Genomic DNA, 23,879 nt, shown 5'->3' on the forward strand with positions numbered 1-23,879 from the left:
TGGCAGTTCATTCACGTTGCCTGCGTGTCCTCATCTGCAAAGCAGAGGTAAGAGTCACCAGGACATGGATGTTCTCATAATTTCCATTTTATCCACAACTCCCACACCAGGAGCACAGGGAGGGACAGCATCAAGGTGAACGAGTGTGAAAGGAGCCAGTTGTCAAACCAAGCACTGGTCTCGAGGGAAGGGGCAGCAGCAACGTGGAACGGTTTATGTAAGAGATACAGCTCCCAGGAGAGGGGAGCAGCAGGAGCACAAAGCAGGACGTGCTAAATACAGATTGTAGCAGGTGGTCCAAGAACTGGCTGTGATTTCAGCAACCGGTTTATCCAAACCGGACGGAACTGCCAACCGCACAGCCCTGCAACAGCATAAAGCAAGCTAAAAAACATAATAGCAGAACGGGCAACTGAGGAGATTCAGCACTCACAGATTGCCAGGAGATGAGTTTCACCCTGAAAACATTCCCACAGATGTCAAGAGTGTGACAATCTAATGTACGAACAACACGGAAGCAAACCCAGAACCACAGAACCATAAGTTTGGCTGGGATCTACCTCCAGACCTCAAAAGTGGGTCTAATGAGATCTGGCTGGCCAGGCTGTGTCCTGTCAAGTCGAATACCTTCAAGATGGAGGTTCTGCAACCTCCCTGGGCAACAAGTGCCACTATTTAACCACTCTCACAATTAAAAGAGGGAAAAAAAAAAAGAAAAAAGAATTCCTGATATCTATTTGAAATTTCACAAGTTCTAACTTGTGTTTGTTGTCTCTTCTCTCACCATTACACAAAGCCAAAAACAATATGGTTACATCTTTTACGTATCCTCTGATGAGGTTGTTGTAGACAACAAAAATATCCCCCCTCTGCCTTCTGAAGGCTGAACAGTCCCAGGTCTCAGTCTCTGCCCACATGCCAGGTTCTTCAGCCCCCTGACCATCTCAGTGGTACCCACTGGGCTTGCTCCAGTATTTCACTTAGATGAAATGTACTTCTTGTACTGGGGAGCCCAAACTGGACAGAATATTCCAGATGCAATCCAAGAAGCGCTGAAGACAGGGAAAGGATCACTTCCCAAAGCCTACTGCTACTACTCACTAACACAACCCAGGCTGCCTCTGCCACAATGGCACGCTGCTGCTCTTGTTTGATTTTTTGGTCCATCAGAACCTCAAAAATCTTTCACTGCAGAGTGTCCTCCTAGGTAACTGCTCCCCAACCTGTACTGCTGGCTGAGGTTATTCCCTCCCAGATGGAAGGCTCTCTTTTGAGTATTTTAGGTATCTTTTGAGTATCTTAAGATTCCTGTCAGCTCACTTCTCCATTCTGGCCAGGTCCCTCTGAGTAGCAGCCATGCCCTCCTCTCCATTTGGTCTCATCCACAAAATAGCTTCTTATGGACACAAAAAGCTTCAAGAACAAGGAGCAAGGATCTCTCACAATATATAACAATTGGGATTCTTGTTGAAGACTGTCAGCAAAATTTTTAACATCTATGCACTCTCTTCAATTTTTACTGTCCAAGCTACGAACAGATAAGCCCAAGTTGTCTCTCATTTATAGCATTCTAAGCTTGAAGCACCTGAATTCAACACACTTAAAATATCGTAACGTTACTCTACATGTGAGAGTGTGTGTATGTGCATTCATACACACACACATAGATGGCTGAAGAGATTAAAAAACTGAAAAAGGAATACTGCAGAATTTGGAGGGGGAGCTGGTTATGCAGTTAGGACCACCGTATACACTCAAAGCCTAAGGTGGCAAGAGGAACCTTAGCTTTGGTCTTTCATGACTTGAGTCCTCTGCATTGCACCTTACACAGGCAGCAACAATTAACTTTATTAATAATATTTCTGAAGACTTTAAAAACATGCCATCAACCAAGGATGCTACCATCATATCAACAAGTCAAATATTCCTGATGATGATGACGTATAGATATCTTCACCTGAAGGTTAGGTCACGAAGCATCCAGCTCATTTATCTCTGTGTTCATGAGGAATGAGTCACCATCTATACACATGTGAACAAACTCTTCCTCAAAGAGCTCATAAACTGAGAATGATGAATAGCATACGAAGATTAACGAAGACAAACTATTTGGTCAGAAGAAACAGAATGCATATCATACACGATGTAAAATACCATCTGACTTGCACTAGCTTTTCCACATGCAACTGCTAGTCGGCCAATTCCTTCCAGCAATTTTTCATCACAGAAACGGATCACGAGGAAAGACGTAAATATTTCAACAAGTTTCTAAGCAACTGAAATACAGTGCTTTGCAAGGGATATATTGAGACAACATTCAGTGCTAGTCTTTACTAGGAAATAAGGTGAAGTTTCAGGGTTTGTTTGGTTTTTCATTTGTTTTCTCTCCAAACCAATTGGTAGCTTACACTGAACATTTTGATATGAACAAAACAGTTACAGTTTTCACGTGTATTTAACAGCTAAGTACTACCAATTGTCCTAGTCCTGCAAATACTTTACAGCATGCTAACTAAATGGAGGGGGAAGGGCTTTTCACCCCCATGAATACACCAGCACCACAAGTCCCACCTGTGGGGAAAGAGAATCTGTCATGCCTTAAAAGGCACTGGTAACTTACCCCAAACATCTGCCGAAGGTCAGGATCTCGAAAGCGGAAGGGAATGTTAGACACATGAAGTCGTTTTGGAGTGGATTTGCTCTCGGTATTCTCACTGTTCTGTGTCTGTGATTGCTGTCCATCTGTCTGTGCCCCTCCTTCCGTCTGCTGAAATCAGAAAGACAAAAGAGTGTGCATGAACACAAACCACACAAATTCCTTTCCTGTGCTTTGACTATCTGTTTTTAGGTATCAGTACTACACTTGCAATTGCTATTATCTAGCACTTGACAATTATTTTGATAAAGTCAGTAACGCTTAACAATTGATCTGTTGTTCTTCCCCTCCCTTTCCATAAGTAAACAGTAATGAGATCTCAGCCTCCCTCCCCTCATATCACCTTTTAGCTTAGTAAATTTGCCTTTGGTTTTCTCAAATTACTTCTCTCTTTTCGCCTGTTCTTCCTCACTTCAGCTGCCACCATAGGAAAGCCCTAATGAAGAGGCGGATCTTTCATATCCTGAAGCTGGGAGGTGGCACTGCCACTCTAATCTCATGTGGCAGGATGTTCATGCCATCATCAAAATCCCACAGCTGAAGTGGCAGCTCTTCACTGGGCCAATACCAGAAATGCATCTCCAGGCAAAACGGCATCTGCTCTGTCAAGCTCCCTTCAGATAAACATTACCCCAAAAAAAGATCTATAATTAAATGGCAAAATCCATATACGAACAGCTTACGGGTGTCTTTGCTTAACCTTTCTCATACATTTAAAAGTCAGCCCAGAGACAGCAAACAGTCGTTACCACTGCAAAATTCATAAAAACTCCAAGTGCTACTCTCTGCTACCAATTCCACAGCTAAAACAAGGGAATTTGTTCCAGCATCCCCAAGCACTGAGTGGTACAGCAAAGCCAGGTCAAAGCAAGGGCCAGGGGCACTTGTGCACAGAAGAAATACAGCAAGAAGGCAGAGGAATAAGGGAGACCAGCGTGGCAGAGGAGAGACCTAAGGCCTCCGCAGAGATGACTGGCAGGGGAGAAAAAAGGAAGAGAACATCAGCCACCTGTGATGGGCTTAGACTAAGAAGTGCTCAATTTTGAACACAGCACTAAATACGAAGGCAACACCCCTTTGCAAATTGGCTTGGTGAGAAAATGGTATTTTTCGCACTTTAGTCAGAAAAACTACCTCAAAACCTCAAAGCTACAGACAAAGTAGACTACAAATTGGTCTGGTTTATTGCTCCGTCCCTTTCCAAGAGCATGCATGGGCAGGCCAAGTTGTTCAGAGGGCACCCACTCGTGCACTCAACCTCCTGCTGCTTGCCTCGGCCTCCTGAGAATCATGCTTTGACCATCCGTATGATGCACTTTAAAGTGTAATTTTCATTTCTTTAGATGCCAACCTGGCTTCTTCCTCAACCCATCAAGCAAAAAGAAGTTCTACCAGAAGGCAAGGACCATGTAATTGCTAGAGTCAGCCTTTCCTAAGCACCTTTGAGAACACATGCAGGCCTTAAAAGTAAAGATTTAAGGGGAAGTGGGGGAAAGTGTTTGGTTTTTTTTTTCCCTTCCTGTTTTAAGTACACAATTTGTGTACCAAAGAAGAAAGAAATCTCAGCAGAGTTGCCTGCACTGACTCCCCAACCACTGACTGGACTTGCTTGACTGCTTTGCACATTATTTAATATACAACACTTCATGAATATTTGCAAAAAAACCATCTCTCCACAGATAAAATAAACTGGCAACATTAAGAGAGCTTCTTCTGGCCAGAAACGTCTCTTGCAGACATGACCTTGAACTTCCATATTGGTTATAGCGCACTGACAAGAGCAAGCAAACGGTGAGTACTGGGGTCTTGTCATGCTGAGCAAAGCAGTGGCAGTTTTCCATTTTGTTTTAGTAGGGCTGCAGATGCAGCATAAAACATGTTAGATCAGGTTAATATAAATTAAGCTGTGACAGGAAGAATGAAGATACTGCCCTGCGAGTATCTTTACTTCCCAGAGTCGTGCAAGTCTCAGAGGCCTAGCAGGATTAAACATTTCTATTTGGCTAAGACTCATCCATCCCCCAAACATCAAATTTTCGAGAACAACCTCAAAAATTTCTATTTGATCGTATCTAAAAAGCTGCATCCCTCTCTAAGTTCCCTCTCTTCTCCTACCCTCACCCCTGTGACAAAATGCATCTCTAAACATACAGAGCATGCACCCTAGGGGAAGAATCAATGCAGCTGGCTTGCAATTAAATCACACCATGCTATTTGGTGGTTTTATTTTTATGACTCCATCAGAGTCCTTTGCTCCTCAGGGCAAATCTGTCCAAGAAGGACAAAACACAAGAGTAGCCTATCCATCACTACTATACACAACACCTGCAAGTGAGTCCTCCAAAATAACTCCCCAAAATCATCAACGCTCCTGCTAAAAGGGATCCCTACAACTCATTTTGGAGTGCTGCTAGTGCAATTTGCCAAATCCCATGTTTTCTGTGGCTTTGTGTAGAATTTCAAGTGAGCAAACACCCACGCACAAAGGTGCATCTTCAAACAGACACACTACTGCGTCTTCTGCAGTGTGAATGATGAAAGGCACAGATTCTGAACAGCGACAACAAAAATGTTTTGGTCTTTAAATTAAAATATAGGTTGCACAGGACTGGATCTGACACTTTCACAGGGGAGGTCATCTGCGCTCCTCTCCCATCCATTTGTTTGCAGGCAGAGGGTGGAAATCCTTTCTTATCAAGGGTGCAATGTATCATGTACAGTGGCCTGCTCAAAAACACTCGCAGCTGTTCCTGTGTATGGCAGAGTGCTGCTGCCACACTGGAGTCATTCTGCAGCACACGACGTGTACAGGAAGACAAAGGCCTGAAAGAGGAGAAACAATAGAAGGCACAGGAGACCTCAGTCCACTCTTCCCTTTCTGACTACACTGGGAGTCCCCAAATGTTTTTCAGGGTTTCACATACCCTGATTTTTCAGCAGTAGTTTAACATTAAACACCTTCTGTCTCTTAATGATGCAGTTCTCTCATTTCTATCGTCCATGGCCCTAAAGTAAGATTTGAACTTTCAGCCACTATAACATTAGCTCAATACATTTGTGTACTGCCACACATTCAGCTACAACATAAAGGAAAAGAAAAACAAGTCTCTCAGATCTTGCCTTTTTTTTTTTTTCCCTTTTATAGTTATTCCTTGTCTTAATTCATTAGGAAGTAGATAAAAGGAAGAGCCTGAAGCGTGTTCTCAGGCAGCACATAATGGAGATGAGCAACAGTGTTACCCTGACCAAGCCAGACAATAAAAGCCCACATTTCACCGAGTGTGCACTCCCCACCCCGAATTTCAGCTCCTTCCTTCTGGCCTCACATCAACACTTCACAGGGAAGAACTGGTCCTCACTCTTCCCTACAGATAGCAATTCAGCTCAGAAGGGAGCTAACACACGTTCCCTAGGTCTCAGTGCCTGTCATCAATGAACACGGAGACATGCTGCAGCAAAGATCCTGCTTTTAGAAACAGTATTGGATCTACCTTACCTCCTCAGCATAGTCTAACATATACTTATGCAGGTGATAATGTCATTCATGCCTGTACATGCAAGCTTTGAGCTTTGCTCAAGGTCACTGAGAAGCGCATCAGAGCTCAGGACACGTGTGATATGTGCTTCACTTTCAACTACTTGCTGCCTGTGCCCACAGTAAGGAAACCCTAAGCAAGAAGTAGCAACTGCATAGAGAAACATGGATGTATAAAATGTGTACGTATGCATGTAAGAGGTAAGGAGGGTGTTGTGAAAGGTTTGGGGGCCACTCTGCAACCATCTTCCCACCTTTTGACTAGAGTCTTCTGTCCTAAAGCAGCTGGTGAACAAGCAAGTGCTGAGGAGCGCCAGTGGCACCTGAACTCTGAGCAGATCTCCATCTGCGTGACCAGACAGAGGGCTGAGGGCTACCTCCCCAACAAGCCAGACAAACACCGAAGTGATGGGCCAGGACAGACACTATTAATACCCAGCACATTCTGTTTCCATCTCCCACTTGCTACTAGAACTGGAACCGCTTCAGGTCCAAGTTATAGAAAAGCAAAAAACCAAATCCCCATCCTCTCCCCCAGGAACCAGGCAGTTCAAAATGTTGTGAATCATAATGAGGAGGTTAAGAGCCATAAATCACTGCAAAGAAAATATTTACAAAACACAAACTGTAACTAATAACTATATTTAAAAGCGGACTTGGGTGGCTTACAAAATCTGGGAAACAGACTGTGCTCCCTCCACTGGTTCTAGACCAGTCTTGGATTCAAGGAAAAAAGAAAAGCAGAAAAAAACCCTACCCTGTTTGGATCAAGAGCTTGAGGAACTGTGTAGAGACAAGGACTGAAAGCTGTGACTGGCAGAAGGCAATCTTCCCACCACAAAGGAGCGTGCAGACAATGCAACGTGCGAAGGTCTCTGCAACTTCTCGTCAAGAACCCAGGTCAAAACAACCAGTCACCCACCAAGGAACCAATACCCACTGAGCAGGTTTGGTGGAAAAACAAGTGAAGAATTAGGCACTAGACACAAGACCCTTCTCCTGCCCTATCACACTCTACCAGAGCAAGACTGAGGTCCTACACATCCAAGAGCAAAGGGCATGGGAACTCCTGCTGCTTAAACAACATGTGTTTAGCAGACAGAAGACTGCTGAGCTAATAATCACCTTTCAACAGCAGTAAACATGATTTTAGAATTATATCCATGTACTTGATTTCTCAGAGATGCTAGCAGTGTTGCACTTTAAAAAAGAACTGCGCTACACTAGAGGCACAATTAATAAAGTGCCCAAGTACCTTGTATGCCAAAGACCAGAGACAAAGAAATTGCTAAGGACATACCAAATAATGTCTGCTAGGCTTTTAGTTATTTTCAATATCATCATGTTAATTCAGGGTATGTTTTTTTCATATTGTTAGTTACCTGGTTTTGGACATACTGAAGGTTAGGTCATTTTATTCATTTTCCTCATTAAATAAATATATACCCCACGTGAAGTCAGAACACAAACCTAACACAGGAAACCACACAGGAAGCTTTGCTACCTGCTCTGCTGGTCATGTCAAACCCTTTGTGAGCAGTTCCTCACAAAACAGGGATGCCCTGACAGGGTAAAGGCAGCAAAACAACTTCACAAGCTGGTGGTCAGCCCTGGATCACCCCACTAACAGTGGCAGAACAGCCACACAGTGACAGACTAAGATCCACTCAGTCCACTGTGTCTGACAGCAGCCAAATCTGTGGCACCTGTGGAAGAATGTAGAAACATGGCAAATGTTTGGTGACTTCTCTCCAGCACAGCCTCCAGCAAACTGAGCCAGCTGATGTCTCAATTTCTAAAGTATTCCATGGACAAGAGTTCCAATGCTAAACTCTCCATTTTATGGAGGAAAAAAAAAACAAAAACAAAAACCAAAACAAAACAACAAGCCCACAACCAAAAAACTCCCACAAAAAACAAAACTGCTTTTTTCATATGTGGCACCCAATTATTTCCTACATGCATCCTAGTAAGTGAAAATGGGAAAGTTCCATATTTTATTCCCCATACCATTCAGTATTCTATGTACTTGTCATATGCCTTCATTCCTGTCAGCTCTCTTTGTAATAGAAGATTTCATTTCTTCTCATAAAGAATCTGCTACATCCCTTTCATCATGACTATTATCTTTCCCTGTACTACTTCTAGATCTGCTGTAACCTTTGAGAGATATGCAGAAGTACCACAGCTGTATACTCTAACCTAATGATGTTTACTGATTTATTTCCTATCTCTCTTTCAAAATCATTTTTAAATCTGCCTCACTAGACACAAGTCTACAAGTGCTGACAATAATCTGCCTCATACTCAATAAAATAATCTGCCTCATACTCAGAGCAAATTCCCAATGTTAAATGTCAGAGTTCGCTACCTCAAGACAGCAATTTCCAAGCTGAGGTGGCCAAACAATCGGCATCTAGCTGCTTATTTGAAGCTGGTTCTTTCTTGTGTCTACCTGCTCAGCAGTATCAGAACACCAGTGAGAATATTCATTACACATATTCTTCACCTGAAATACCTCACATGAGCAATTGCTTTAATTACTAAAGTGATGAAAAATAATTACAGAGGAAAATTCTGCAATCTCAGACTAGGCAAGAAATACTCAAGGGAAAGTCATCATTATAGCATCATCCATGTGTTACAGAAGTCAGCTGTGGAAGCCGTGGTGTCACTGGCTCCCTTCTTTCCAAACTCTTGCTAGATGTATGGGGCACAGCCAGATGACAAAGCAGCTCCCCTGTCTTGCTTCTGAACATGATATATAGAGGTCCCCCACCACAGATGTGTCTCCTTTAAGAAATCTGAAAGTCAATATCCCTTTATGGTATAGCAGATGAGTTAAATATGTTTCAGTATGGCATGTCAAGAAGCAGAGAGACACGATGCTCTGTAATTAAATAACGCTTTATACTGGTTCATGACAACGTAACACCAAGGCGACAGCACCTGCCATTTTCATGTGAATTAATTTACATAAACTTATTCCTCTACTTCTATACCTCCAGCTGCATTCCGTAATTTATACAGACACACAAATTCTTCCCTCTGACATTAACAAGAGAAATGACTTGAATAATCAGCTCACAGTATTAAGTGCATTGCATTTACTATCAAGCGAGCTTTTTTAGTTCAGCGGATGATTAATCTTCCCTCTGTGGGTAGAGCACTGGGAGATGCAGGGAGCTGACAATTGCTCTCGGCTCCTGGCCATGCTCTCCATACGCTCACCTTGCAACAACAGCATTTGCTGGATCCCTCCAAGAGTTGCTCTAATTCATTAACGCAGCGAAAGAACTGGACAGCTTTCTGCCAGGTCAGTGAATTAAAGTGGCTCATGTAAGGAATGCCAGAACCACTAAACAGGAGTGGGAGTATGCGCTTGGAGCCAGATCTCTCCTTTCTGACAGCAGTGAATCTTTAGATCAGTTCAGCTGTCAGAGGTACCGCAGTCTCATTAGCATCTCCACTTGGAGCTATCTGTGCTGGGTCTCTCCATTAGGGATAAGTGTGCTAATGTAAACTGGGAAGGGGGAAGAAACCAGGCGACCCAGTACCAGAAGTGAAATGCGCAGTGTCAACGGTTTTGGAGACAGGCTGCAACAGGCAGACCGAGCAGCCCAAATATGGTCCGGTACCTCAGTCTATTTTTAATCCAGGTCTAGCAGCTGTGCTTTGGGATAGTATCAAGAGAAAGGACAGATGCTTAGAGACGAAGACTGGGAGACCCACATGCCAGGGAAGAAACAAAGTCCTGCAGATGAGGCTTGATCCTAAAATAAAAAAGATTCCAAAATATAAAGCTGTTTGTATTACACCACCTATTGTGTCAATTTCTTTTCCACATCACTGTTCTGAGAGCTTTGAATGCTTTCCATTACACTCAGACCTCCAGAACCAAGCTCATCTCTACCTCATGCCACCAACCAGTCATTCCCCTTTGCTCAGGGCAACTACGTAGGAAGGTATGGACTTTGATTCTCAAAGTTTATTTTACTTAAGTTCACTGCTGATGTTTGAACTGAGACTTCCAGACCACTGTCTATTAACTCAGAAATCACCGCTCATCTCAAATTGTCCAGTCTGACTTGCTCATCAGAATCTGCCAAGTTTCTATGAAAAGGTGCCTCCATCCAGTGTATTATGGACCCTGTTATAAATTCCATTACATTGCTGCATAACATCTTACCAAACAGATGAAACTCCCCCTTTTCCATGATGGAATTTTAAGCCACTTCATATTCCCTGTTACTTTTGCAATTATTCTAAAGGCTACCAGCAGGAAAGCCCAGCCATCTGAGCATACCTTTCACTATGTCGCTCTTTCCTGCCAACTGGACCAAGTACAGGCCTTGTTCTTAAAAGCAAGAGGAGACCTTATCTGCCTGGCTGAGGAATTTCCGAATCATCCCATGGGAGCACAGGCTTCAAGTCAGCAGCTAAAAAATTCTCCGGCTGTTCGGTTTAGGGTATCGTATTCACACACATGGCAGCAGTTGCACTTGTCAGTCACAATAATGGGAGGGAAGGATCATACATCACCCACAATGACTTTCTGCTCTATTAAAGTTAGCACTATTGTTTGAGCAAGACAAAATGGTGAAAGGAAAAGATGCCTTACAGCATAGCATTCTAGTCCACATTGACTGAATATGTAGATCAAACCAGTAACAGTATGTGTGATGGACAAGATGACTGACTTTAGCTGTAGATGTTTAAGGTGAAACAACCAACTCATTCTGCTGTATTTTAACAGCATGCTTTAGCTTGAGTAACTACTGAGCTTTCTTCCTTCACTTAGTTCCTACATCATTAATCAGCATACTGAGAAGGAGAGAAGTTACAAGCAGCCCATAGAATCAAAATGACTTCACAGAGAAGGAGTCCTAGACAGAAAGACAAAAGGACTCAGAAGATCCAGGACCCCGTCCATGTGAAACTCTGGCATGTGAAAGGCTCTTGGCTGAGGCGCCTTCCCCCTCCCCCTGGATTTCTTCATGTGCCACCATCTGGGATCCTCTGGGTTTGACCAGTCCCAGCCACAGCAGCAGCAGCAACACGCTCATCTGAGCCCTCACCCTTTCCCAGCTGGCTTGGGTCTGCGAGCCTGACTCTGTACGCTCAGCTCGCACATCTTTAACCACATCAAATGGTCAGACCAGACGTGCCCACCTGTTTCCAACAGCCAGTACAAGCGTTACGTGTTATTCAGCCTGTTTGTCGGATAACCCCTGCCAGTCAGGCTCCCTCTGCAGCCTCCTGGCAACACGGCTGCCTCCCAGCAGTCTCCCAGCAACGCTCCCTCCCGCACAGATGGGCTCCCAGTCCCTCCTCGCAGCCTCACCAGCCTCCCCGTGCGCTGCGGGCTCCTCGGAGCCGGCATTAGTTGATGAAACACAGAGCTCAGCCCTGCAGCACCACAGAGATGGCTCCTAATATGGAAGAGGAGCAGAAGGGTTGGCTAGAGCTTACATCCAGGGTCAAGGCTTGCATCATTTCCATTAAAAAGAAACTGTCTTAAGCCCTGGGCAAGGATGGGAACAGCAAAAATACACAGGGAAAGCCACTGCCCTGTTTTATTCCCTATTTCCAGCCTTCCCATCCAACTGGCAGTGCTCGAGATAGCTGTCTGCTGGAGATGGGCAGCCCAGATCTTATGGGTTGGAACGACATCAGACAATTGGGTACTAAAATGATGACTTGCATTTCTGCACACTGCACTCTGCACCAGCTCCACGTTTTATTTCCAGCCCGATCTCTCCTCATCTACATTTGTATTTGCTGAGGAAGGCACCTGAAGTTCCTTTTGCACGCCACCAATCTGCTTTGTAACCTCTTCCTCTATGAGACATTGAAGTTGCAGCATTCCCAAGTTTAACTCTAAGATATCCAAGTCATAACCAGCAGTGTCAACTGTGCAGCCACTGCCCACTGCAGAAACAGCAGAGCAGCCCGCTGGGAACCACACACACTCGAGCTGGCACTATCAGTTCTTGAATCATTGGCACTGAATTCACTCGGTACTTACTGGGGGAAAAAATAATCTCTATGAGCCAAACACCCAACTACAAGTAAAACTGAAAGTATTAACAGATTAAATCCGGCCCTGAGCACCAAAGGCTCTCACCATAAGGCTCTTTATTAGGAAGTTAAGTCTTAACAAGTGGCTTACGGGGTGGATAAAGCTTTTCCTGGGATAATCTGCCAGCATGTTGCCCAGTGCCCATTCCAGGCCATGAGGAGAAAGCAAAAAAATACAAGAAGGTGAAAATCTTTGTTTGGCAAATGGATGCCAGTAGCTGAGAGGTCCTCTCTGTCGTCTTCAAAAAGTCAAAGAAAATTGTTTTTCTACTCTGCTAGCTTCCTGAAAACAAAAACACACTGGGATTACACCTACAATGCCTGTGCTCACCCTAATTCTTTGTACTGTCAACCTTCCAGAATTTGCCTCTTTCACATTCATTTGAACTGTTCACCAATTAACTCAAGGTAATTAGCACTTTTGTAAAGGACTCTCTTTGGACAATGCCACCATGGTAAAAACACCGAGTACTACTGCTTTTTGCAGACATTTATGAGGGGAACATGCACAATACAAAAGACAGGAGCCTAGTAATGTAAGGTCAGAAGCTATATTTTCTTTATAATCCTCTCCTTTTCAAGTCTACTGCTGATTTGCTGCCTACTTAAGAAACAGACAGCAATCTAATCAAAGGCTTCTTTTTCCTAAAGCACTGTGGCTCCTGTCCTGCTCTACATACTCCTGCACTTACTGCAAGAGATCCGTTCTGCGTGCTGGCCGTGTTCGTGCTCTGCTCTCCATGCGGCTGCGTGCTTCCATAGAGCGTCAGATTGTGCTCGCTGGTCTGGCCTGCATAGTCCTGAGTGTGTGGCACCCCATACTCTGTGGGAATCCCGTTCTGTGGGGGTGGCGGAAATGGGATTGTGGTGAATGGCTGCACCATTGCGTCAGGAGTTGCTGCTGGCTCCTGGTTACCCTGCAAAAAGAGACAAGGAGAAAACAGTTTTATTATACTGGAGAAGAATCAAAACATCAGCCTGAGAAATCATCTACATGCACACGTGTTCCACAGAGTTCATGTAAACATCCCACCCACAGCCACCATAATATTGCTCAGTCTTCTATTATCTTCTCTATCAAAAAGAGCACGCCTTGCTCCTCTGAGCCATGACACTGCTTTCCTAATCCCTATCGGGCAGCATTCTCACTATTGGGTGACATATAGAGAACAAATTATGCGGCTTACAAGTTGAATACCCCTGCAGTCTCACAAAATGCTTTACACACAGTAAGGCATCATTTTGGAAGGGGAAGAGGCACTGAAACACTGGAAGGGAGAAGGAAATAGACAGAAGAGAGTTCTTTAATATCCCTAGAAGAACATTGTCAGGGTCTATCTCCTCCAGTCTGACCCTCGTGGCTCTGCTCACAAGCAAGCACATTGTGTAGTTCAGAGCACACCCTTCTCTGTTGTGCTACAGTGAAAGAAAATAAGCACTCATTCTAAAATTGATCAATGCAGCAGCCCCTTCCTTTGCGCTGGCAGCACTGAGTACAGAGCACGGGTGCCCAGGTACCCATCAGTGGAACATCCCATTTGCTTTGTACTGGCTGTGCAGAAGACATGGAACAGCTATGGCACATGAGAACACAAGCCTGGAGGATAAATCACTCCCCAGTCCTGAGCATCACCACCATCACACAAGGCATTGATTACCCACCCCTCCCTCAGCTTAGAGTGTCCCATAGAGACCTCTACACTAGGACAGCTGACTTTTTAGCAGCTTTTAGCACTACCTTAGATGTAGTTGACACCAGCCAGATGACTAAGAAACACAGCTGACCATGCAAAAGAGATCCCCAAAAGACAGTCAAAAACCTACCCCACCATGCCTGAAAACCACTCAAGGCAAACACAAAAGCATGCAACACTGCAGGGATCTCACCAAGGTGGGAGGAGGGAGCTGCATTCAGCCACCTGGGGTGAAGGAGAACAGCTCTGACATTGAAACCCAACCCTGGGAAGCCCAGGCAGCTGCACTGCTCCTACTGGTTCCACCACAGCAGCAGAAAAAAAAAAAAATCCATGGAAAAGATTTATGATAGGAAGGCTGCTTGATTTATGTGTGTGTCAACAGACTAACCCTGATTTTAAATTTTGGCTGCCGTTCCAGCCCTGGGTCCTCCCCCACAAAGCCCAGAGGTGCCCAAGCCTATTCTGACACCAGCATGCTTAAATCAATGGAGTAAAAGAGAAGCAGACCTTATCCCGCGGATAGGAAAGGCAGAGCGGGAATTACCGAGCAGCCTTTCAGCAGAGAGCGTGCAGGGGCTGACGGACCTCCGGTGAAGCCCGACAAACCTTTCAGTCCCTTTATCAGCCTACCTGCAGCTTTCTCTTACGGGCAAAGGAAACAATGATAAATGCAGTGCACCTCCAGCCAGCACCGGGTCATTCAGACACTGGCTGAATCCCAAATTTGCTCTGACATTAGTCTATCTGGTCTGCCTCCCCTGGGGGCCACGTGGCCACGCGCTCCCGCAGCTGGAGAGAAGGAGAGGGAAGGGCATTCAATACCACTTAGCAGAGCCGCGCTGCAGTCTTGGCCCGCGCGGAACGATGGGCAGTTTCATTAACTAAAGTCCAGCCGCTGCATAGCCTTGCTGCCCGCAGAAACACAAAACTCCGCAGCCTTATCTGAGAAAGAAAAATTCAGGCGAGCACGCCAGCCACGGGCAGCGCTCGGTTCACCGCTCGCGCTCCCCTGAGCTGCTGCAGCCCCGCGTCGCGTGCTGGCAGCTCTGCGGAGGTTTTTCACACACCAAGAACAATTTCTGAAAGCAGGACAGGGCTTTCTGCCCCAGAAAGGAGGGCAGATCCACCAGCCCTCTGCTTGTGCTCATTCTTTTTTCCTTCTCAGCTTCAAAACAGGGACCTAAACCACCACCAAGATCTGCAGGGCAATTACAAGCGGGAGGGAGGAGAGGCTGAACACTGCTATCCTGCTGCAAATCAGGTACCAGCAACATCCATTGCTCGCCCACCTGCAGAATCCATCCTCTGTCACGACAGCTCCACTGTCTGCATACTGCCTCCTTTTCAAGCTCGTTTGCTTACTGTACTTCATTATATCCAATTGTCTGTGTGCTTCCATATAGCCCACGGTGTCTGCCCATTTCTTGTGTTCAAAATAGGAGCCAAATACGAAGCTGATTTTTTTATTATTATTATTTAAAACTTTGGTAGAGGAACCCCAGGAAAGATGCAGTAGCAGAAACTATTTCCAGTTTTCTTAGAACAACCTAGATTTACACATCAGTGGTGGCCCGGATAGGAGCATGAGAATGCTAATTAGCCACAAACAAAACCTATTCTGCTGTCCTCTCAACAGGGCAGGGCTGCTCCCCAAAAGACATACTCTACCGTATTGTTTAATCTCACTCTTAGACTACTTAAAATGCCAACCATAAACCTTATATAATCTCATTTTCAATGCTTTTTATCCCTCAGTTAACACTGTTCCTTCAAGTTTAAACACATTTCAACCTTTTAAATATTTTCTCTCCCTTCTTCAATTATCTACGAATGTTTGAAGGACAAAAAATATGCTCTTCTGTTGCTTGTGGTGTTTTGATAAAACATATTTATTTTGAGCTTAATCATACCTCGCAAGCCAAAATATCCTGGTAACTTTATTTATTGCTTCTCTCTGACCTTCCTAAGATTTTCAAATAAGGGTTTCTGGTGCAGAATGAAATGTTTTTAATACTATTGTCACTTCCTTCCCCCTCCCCCCAGTCATACTAACATGAAAAAATCCTGTCTTTTATTACAAAAGTATACTTAATTTAATGTCTCAGGTTATCTGCAGATCTATCACCATTATGCTTGTCCAAGTTTCATCATCCCACAGAGTATATCTGTATCGCAAATTATTTTTTTTCTTGGTGTGATTATATACACCTTTCCCATCTGAACTTTTTTTTGTAATTTTAATTTCCTTTGATGCTTTAGAATTACTTTTCTTCTGTCTCCACCAGTGCCTACAGAGGAGGACTCCCAATGAGATCTCTGCAGGTTTCATGGCATACTGATAGCCTCCAAACCCGGAGGAGATTCTACCTCTTCTGTTATTCTACAGAATTCCAACATTTACACAACACCTTGTATTTTAAAGAACTAACACAACCAAAAGAATCCAAACACATTTATTTTCCAGCTCTGAACCTGAACTCCTTTCCCTACTTCTAACCCACCAAGGAAAATCCTGCAGTCAGAGGCGCTGCTTTTCCCATTTCTCAGGAGGTACAAAGAACACAGAGAAACCCCCAGGCTTCCTGGTGAAGGTACATACGTAGGAGGACAGACTCAGCTGAAAGTATTTTGTCTATCCAATCTGGACAACATCCCTCACTGCACTGCCAGTCCTGCCTGTTTTAGCTCACTAAATTCTCTTAAACACTGACTCAAATGCAACAACAGACTGAGATGAGTATGTCCAAGAATAGTCACCATGCCCAAACACACGCAAGGATGCCATCATAGGACTAGGAAAGACCAGCTGCAGCTCCCCAAAAAAACTATTGCTGTCTTCAACTTGTGTGATAGGATGGAATAAATTTTAAGCAGTATTCAGGAGCAGAAAGACACATTTCTCAGCCACAAAGCAGGGTGGCTGGCAGTCTCCAGGAAGGGAGCTTAAGGGACATTTGGCTGCAGGAACAGTTTGGCAGTTCCAGGCTAAGCCATTCCCTCCATGAGTTGGTGCTACCATGTACTGACCCACACTAGATGTCATCCCATGCTCACCAAACAGGGAAAGGCTGTTCAGTGCAACTGCAACTCAGTGTAGTTAACACACGCTTCTTAGAAAAAGGAAAAAACTTCAGTACAATATACGGTAACCTACAGTTCGAAGAAAACCAGCAATTCCTACGCATTCATTCTGTTGCTCTACTCCCAAAGAAATCACTCATCCATGTTAGGCAGGAACTCAAAGTAGCTCCCCTCTTCCAAAACGCTGACATCTGATTCATCAGCACCCAAGCTCTCAGGGCACAAAGAGGGATCTGGGATTTCCATCTGGGCTCCCCCTCCAGGTCCCTATTCTCAGCCCTACAAAGGTCCAGCCATGTCCTCGCAGATGCTTACTTCCTTCCTTAGGTCAGGGTTTTTGCCTACACAGCTCAATACAGACCCACCCCACTTTTGGTTTAAAACACAAATTAGCTAAACCAGTTAAAAATCCCTGATGGGGACACATTTCCGAGAGTTTATGCAGCTTTAAGTTAATTAACAAACTTTGTAGCTCCAAGCTAAGTGAAGGAACGGTAAGTAACCACCCGCAGCAGTACCTTGCAGAAGGGTGGGAGCTGGGGTCATTATCACAACGAGGAACAACGTGGTTCAGCAAATGCGACACAAGATGAATTCTTTCAGCAGACAGCAGGTGGTGATCCAAGATCACGGCACTGGAGTGCCAAAAGCAAACACCAGAAAGGCACACAAAGGCCTCTATAAAACTGTCAAAGATGAGTCTATTTTGTGAACGTCTGGTTTTGTTTTGCTCATTAGAGAAATGGGTGTAATTATAGGGATATGAAAGGAGTCTTATAGCAATGCAGCTACAGAGTCCTTCTGTATTGGTACGCCATAATATGCATAGGTATTAAAGCATAATCAACCAAATAAAAATTATAATCTCAGTAAAACTGAACTGGCACGATGTCTATATAGATATTTCCATGCAAACTGCCATAAGGTAAATGGTCTGTGCTTTCCATAACCTCACTGTGAGTCATAAGCATCAGAGAAAGGTGCAGGGAAATGCTACAGCATGTAAACATCAAATAATCTCTTAAATATGCCTTTCAACTCTGGTAACCCCCAAATCATTGGGATAGACACGAGCATATATACCTATTAGCAGCATGGGGTTTCTAATCGGTATGCCTTTGCTGAATTCATTTTATGAAACCTTGAAGCAACTGACTTGCAGCTAAGGAAAGGCAATTAACCTGTTTGTGAGGACTGGTGTGTTTCAGGCTACGACTGTTTGCGCTCTGCGCTAGCCTAATCCCTTTCGTAAACAGCAAAACTGTTTGTAGCTGAGACCTGAAGAGCCTGGCACAACCATCCAACCTGGAGCTGCTGCCTGCCCTCAGCTCTCCCATGAAAGGGAGACACACATTAACCCTCTCTCCAGGCAGACCCACAATTTGCCTGCTGATAAACACATCAGCAAGCAACTTCTTTGCAAATGGAACAGATACAAAGCAGCGTGAGGGTTGCTCCAAGACCCACCAGGAATTTGAGCATGATCCCTTCCAGACAGCCACAGGCTGGGGCATTATACCAGTGATAAACCCCAACCTACAATGGTAGCTCTCATAGCATGTTGAATCTAAGCCTTGATTTCAAAAACAGTACTTTTACTCCTTAGGATCATGAAGCTACCCAAACACAAGCCTAAGCAATGTACAGGATGATGAAGGAATGGCTTTCCAGCTCCCCAGTCACATCCAAACAGGGACTTGGCCACACGAATGCTGTGGGTGCCCACTAATGTCATACATGCTCCTTACCCCAAAACGCAGTAATAACACTTTCTTTGTTATGGCCTTTTCGTTACGGATTAGTTTCTGAAAGGAAAGAGTGGGTACAATAACTATGGAAAGGAAGTTTGGAGGTAAAAAGGATATATAAAGATTATAATCATCCTGTCGTCTTCATCTTTGTACAAACTCGTTCCTTGATTCAGAAGGGTATATGACCCTAACCCGACACCCACAGCCCACACTAGAAAGGCATTTCTGTTACTCCAGAGAGTACGACTGGCATGCCTGTCTTGCTGAAGACCCAGACTGATAAAAATCAACATGCTTTTTCTTGATGTGGGTTGATCATAAAAGTACCTTGACAATGATCTCAGTAATAAAGGTATTTGTATTTCATCTGCACGTATGGAGCTTCATCTTCATTTGACCTATGACATTTGACCTATGACATACAGGTGTAACAGAAAAGGACGCTGGATTTTGACTCTACTACCATGGACACAGGAGCAATTTTTCCTGAATACTCCCCAAAACATTGCTCTACCTATAGGTTTGGTGGAGTTTCATGCTAGTTTTGTTAAAACAGAAGAAACTTTACATGCATGCATTTTTTTTTAATTTCCATCAGATGTAATCATTTTAGGAAACACTTTTTGCATTGGGTCAACTTAAGCCTAAATAAGCTAATCTTTCACCGGGGGGGGGTTGGAAGTCTGCACTCAAGCTAGCACCTAGCTAACCATTTAAAGGCATGTTTCCGTCGACTTCCTGGTGCAAGCTTGCACTAGATTATCTAATCTTACCCTTCCTTCTCCTAGATATGTAAAGCAAGGGAAGAACAAGTTATCTTCCAATATACACGCTATCATTCCAGCCCACCAAAAACTGTTCCATAAAATAAAACAGCTGGCCTTTTTTTAAGAACTTTACAGAGAAGAAGTTCAAGCCCTTCTTTTGTAGGAAAGGATGAAAGAAAATTATAGTCTTATCTTACTCTTATACACAGGAAGAACTCACTCATCCCCATGCTGTCATTATTTCCAGTAATGGTCAACTTCTGCTCTATCCCAATGCACAAACGCAGGCTCCCAGTGCTGAATGCATAACGGTTAATTAAGAAGCCCCAGGCATCCTGCAAATAGGCTTTCTGTTGGATATAGCCAAAGCTTTAGAGTTACACAACATTAAGAAAACCCAGAGCCATGTCTACTTACCAGCCTGAAACATACCTTTCACATTTTAAAAAAGCACTGATTTTCTGCTCCTGAAATCTACGTTACTCCTCTTTCAAAAAAAAGTTAAATGTTACTGGCACAAAGACATCCCACCAAAGGCTTTCAATCAATTTACACTCTCTGGGGTTGATTAGAAAGAGAGAATTGTGCTTCAAGAGATGACATCGAGGTCTCAACATCTGTTTCCATTCCATATTAGGAATGAAACCACCTCCAAGAATTACTGGGGAGAAGAGAGTGGGGGTGTGGAACAAAGGAAAAAATCACCAGGATGGATTTGTCCTCAGCAGCAAAGCCAGCAAGTAAGAGAAAGGCTCAGGCTCAATTTTTTGTTCCAGACTGGTTCTTTATCACCTACCCTGGCTGTATTCTTCCCACAAGTACAATATTCCAAGTGAGTATTTTCCACTTCATAGTCCACCTTTCTTAGGAAAAAAGATTTCCATAAGATGACTAGCTTTCAACAAATAAATATGAAAATAAAGTCTCAAAATGTTACAAATCCTGTCATACATTAATCCAGCGGGCACCCAGAGTGGCAGAAGCATCTCCCACACAAGTGAGATTACTTTACTATTGGGTGAAGAGGGTTAAGTTTCTTCTTCTGGACCAGAATTCAAATGAATCATAGCTAAGAAACAGTGTGCTGCAGATGTGTCACGTATGTTTAATCCAAGCTAACCACGATTAGCTTTTCAGCAGATTAGCAAACCGATCACACTCACAGCTGCATGACTGCGAATCCTCACGCAGGGAGGCAGCAGGAACTGGAGGCTGGTGGTGGGGAAGGAGCGTGGGTAACTGCTCTTTCAGGGATCATCTATGGGTGCACCAGGGTTCCTGGGCACTCATGTACGTGACTCTCAGATGGCTCTGTGCTGGTTTTCTGCCTTACTCCTGACCACTAACCCGTGGTTCCTGGTGCTGCTTCGTAAAAGAAGGGCTGCAAGAACAGGGAAATATAACAGGAAAGAAAATCCCATCTGGCCTCGTGGTAACTCTCAACCAGGCTGTCAGGTTAGTGTCACAGCTACCGTTATCTCAGCTAATTCTGCAACCAGTCTGCTCACTCCAGACAGCTTTGTTTCAAGGAAGACAGTAGTTCTCTGGGTGACGTCATATTTCTAAAAAACAGTATCTGCTTCTCCAACTCCAGTCAGGTACCTGAGCTGGGCTGATAAGTTTTTCATCCCACGTCCCTGCTCTGCAAATGGACTATCACCCTGTATCTGCAAGCACATCACCACGTCTCAGTGAGTGTGGAAAGTTATTCCGGCAACCTCAAGAAGTCAAACTGCTTTCCTGAATGTTTAAACCCTCATGAAGCTCATTCAACCCCTTAGAAAGATTTATATCTACTTTAGTTAAAGGAATTTTTCAAAGACCTTACTATGTGATGCAGCTATCTCTAAGAGACTCTTCCAGATCTCTCTCTATACTCAGTGCTCTTCTAAGAAGGATTCTGAATATTGCTTTTGGCATGGGGCTTCTCTGTCACCCTCTCCCCTGCTGTGAGTGGAACGAGCTGAAAGTGGTACAGAGCTGTGTGGAGGTGCTGCTCCAGGCTGACTTGGACAAACCTCAAAGCCCCATCACCCAGCTTCACTTACACAGGCCCCTCCAACTCCCCCAATTTCAGTGTCCAGCAGGAAAGTCCTCCCACCTGCCTGCACTAATTCCAGCACCCCACAGGGAAAAGGAGCCCTGCCTCACTTCCAGATGAGGAAAGGAGAAAGTGCCAGGAAGGGGAGAGCACATCTGGAATCCATTGCAGAGTGCTGAATGCCTCGGAAAGAACTGCAGAGCTGGCAGAAACCACAGCGAGGAGCCGCGTGTTTGGGCGTGACTATGGAGCAAAGGTGGGGGAAGAGATGTATCCAGCATACTTAAACACAAAACCAGAGCTCCTCTTGGGGCTCTTTTTTTTTAATGCAAGCAGCTAAACATCTCAGTCCTGTCACATTTTCACTGCCACTGGCCTAGTGTGGGTAGGGTCAGAATTCAGTACAGGAGACAGGGGATGCGATGCAGCAGCCCCAGCCGAAGCAAACAGGATTCATCTGTGACTCAAGTGCCAGCACTCAGTAACACAGCGACAATATTACTTCAAGCTGCTCTCAGGGTTGAGGTGGGGGGAGGATATCTGAGACTGACTTGGCACATGCTCGGGAACAGAAATTTGATGGTTTAAAAACACAGATTTCTTCCCACAGTTACTTTCCATTCCAGCAATGCATTCTCCTATCTCCTGCTACTCATTTGTTCCAAGAGGAGTTTTCCATTTTCAAGGAAACCTCCACTATGTGTCTCGGAAATCAGAGGTTCTTTAAAGGAATGGTCACAGAGAAGGAACTCACCAATGCAGCAGCCTGGTACAAAGGGTGACTACAGCTGTTTGGATATATTACCAACAAGTAGGGTGTGGGAAGCATTGCTGCTTTAGCATGTGGCCTTGACCAGATGAAAAAATAAGGTGATACACACTTCCACACATGAATTTTAAAAAGGGAATTAAAAAAACTCAAAAGGGAACAAGCGAGAGCCACAAAAATGACCACAAGATTGGAAAAAGCCACATGGCTGTACACTGAAAAACCTGAAAAGCCCAATCTATTTTGCTTATAATTAAAAAAAGTGTCAACTGATTATTTTGTGAAAGTATATTAATTGTCAGAGGAGGAAAAAAAAAAGAAGTAGGCACTAATAATATGTAATCTAATGAACAAAGGCATCAATAAAACCAATAGCCAGAAGCTGAGTCTGATAAATTCAGTTCTGGTAAAAGGTACCATTTTAGTTTGTTTACTGATTCCTAAATGACAGTCATTAAGTCAGCTAGTGAGGAGGACTCAGCCCTTTCCATCTCTTCATGCCTTTGTGCTGAAAACATTATGTCATTCAAATCAGAAGTACCTGAGTGAGACATAATGGCTTACAACACATACACCAGAAGACACAATCTGAGGCCAGATCTATAGGACAATGTTCTGGAAAGCTAAGAAGAGCTGGTGGAAGTCAATGCACATAAATTAAAGCAGATTAAACTAAGCAGCAGACACATTTATAAGTAAAATGACTTCACCTTATGGAGGGGAACAAGCTATTGAGAAGTATGGGTGCAGTTTCGTGTACTACCTAATATGATAAACTACCAGCTGGCCTCAGAAGCATGGGCTCTGCTTCCCTCCCCGGCTGTTGCGAGACCAAGTCATGCCACAGCTGTAGCCAGAAAATTAATCCAAACAATAGTTGTCTGTTTGGTCATAAACTGAACTGTCTCGCTTTATATCTGCCTAAGCACGGTGCCCAAAGCAGTGAGGCGGCTGAACATATGGCCAGGGCAGAGAGACGAGGGAGACTATTCTTCTCACAGCAGCCCATAGCTATGCTACATTAAGCGCAACTTGGAAATGCACCTGAAAGCCACTTTGTCCCAGAACAAGAGGTTATGTGGACATTCCGCATATGTTACTACCTCTACCTGCTTATCTTATGCTTAGCTTTCAGAGCATCCCCATATAAGCCAGCAAAGTTGGTTTTTACACAGTGAATTGTCAGGTATCTCAGGAAAGAATTCCCCTTTGTTATCAAATCCTTTAGAGTCTCTTTCCCCTAGGCCTTCCAGCTAACATATGTTTACTGAATTCCTGTTGTAACCACAAACCAGCATAGACTTCTCCCTTACAAAGGCCACCTGCACAGCTCAAAGGTGAAGCCCCAGGTCCACCGTGTGTCTGACCATCCTTCACTGCTCTTCCTGGGCTGGGTGTTCTTAATGCAGGTCCTGCAGCCCCTCCACTCAAGCAGCTCCCTCCGTACCTTTGGAAGCATGCTGCTCGCCCTTGTCACCACCACATCGATGCCTTGGCCACA

At 44.3% G+C, this 23,879-nt stretch overlaps 1 protein-coding gene across 1 annotated transcript in view; it reads right to left on the reverse strand.

Moving 5' to 3' along the window:
* Positions 1 to 23,879, reverse strand: part of RBFOX2 (RNA binding fox-1 homolog 2) — a gene marked incomplete at its 5' end in the record, with an annotated part of 167,551 nt that overhangs the window by 42,410 nt on the left and 101,262 nt on the right. The window contains 2 exons of the mRNA XM_080349804.1: positions 2,621 to 2,767; positions 12,965 to 13,189. Of these exons, the coding sequence (XP_080205930.1) occupies positions 2,621 to 2,767; positions 12,965 to 13,189 (372 nt within the window). The remainder of the gene's footprint in view (positions 1 to 2,620; positions 2,768 to 12,964; positions 13,190 to 23,879) is intronic.

Source organism: Nesoenas mayeri, assembly GCF_963082525.1.
Source record: "Nesoenas mayeri genome assembly, chromosome: 1".
In the NCBI taxonomy this organism is placed as follows: Eukaryota; Metazoa; Chordata; class Aves; order Columbiformes; family Columbidae; genus Nesoenas; species Nesoenas mayeri.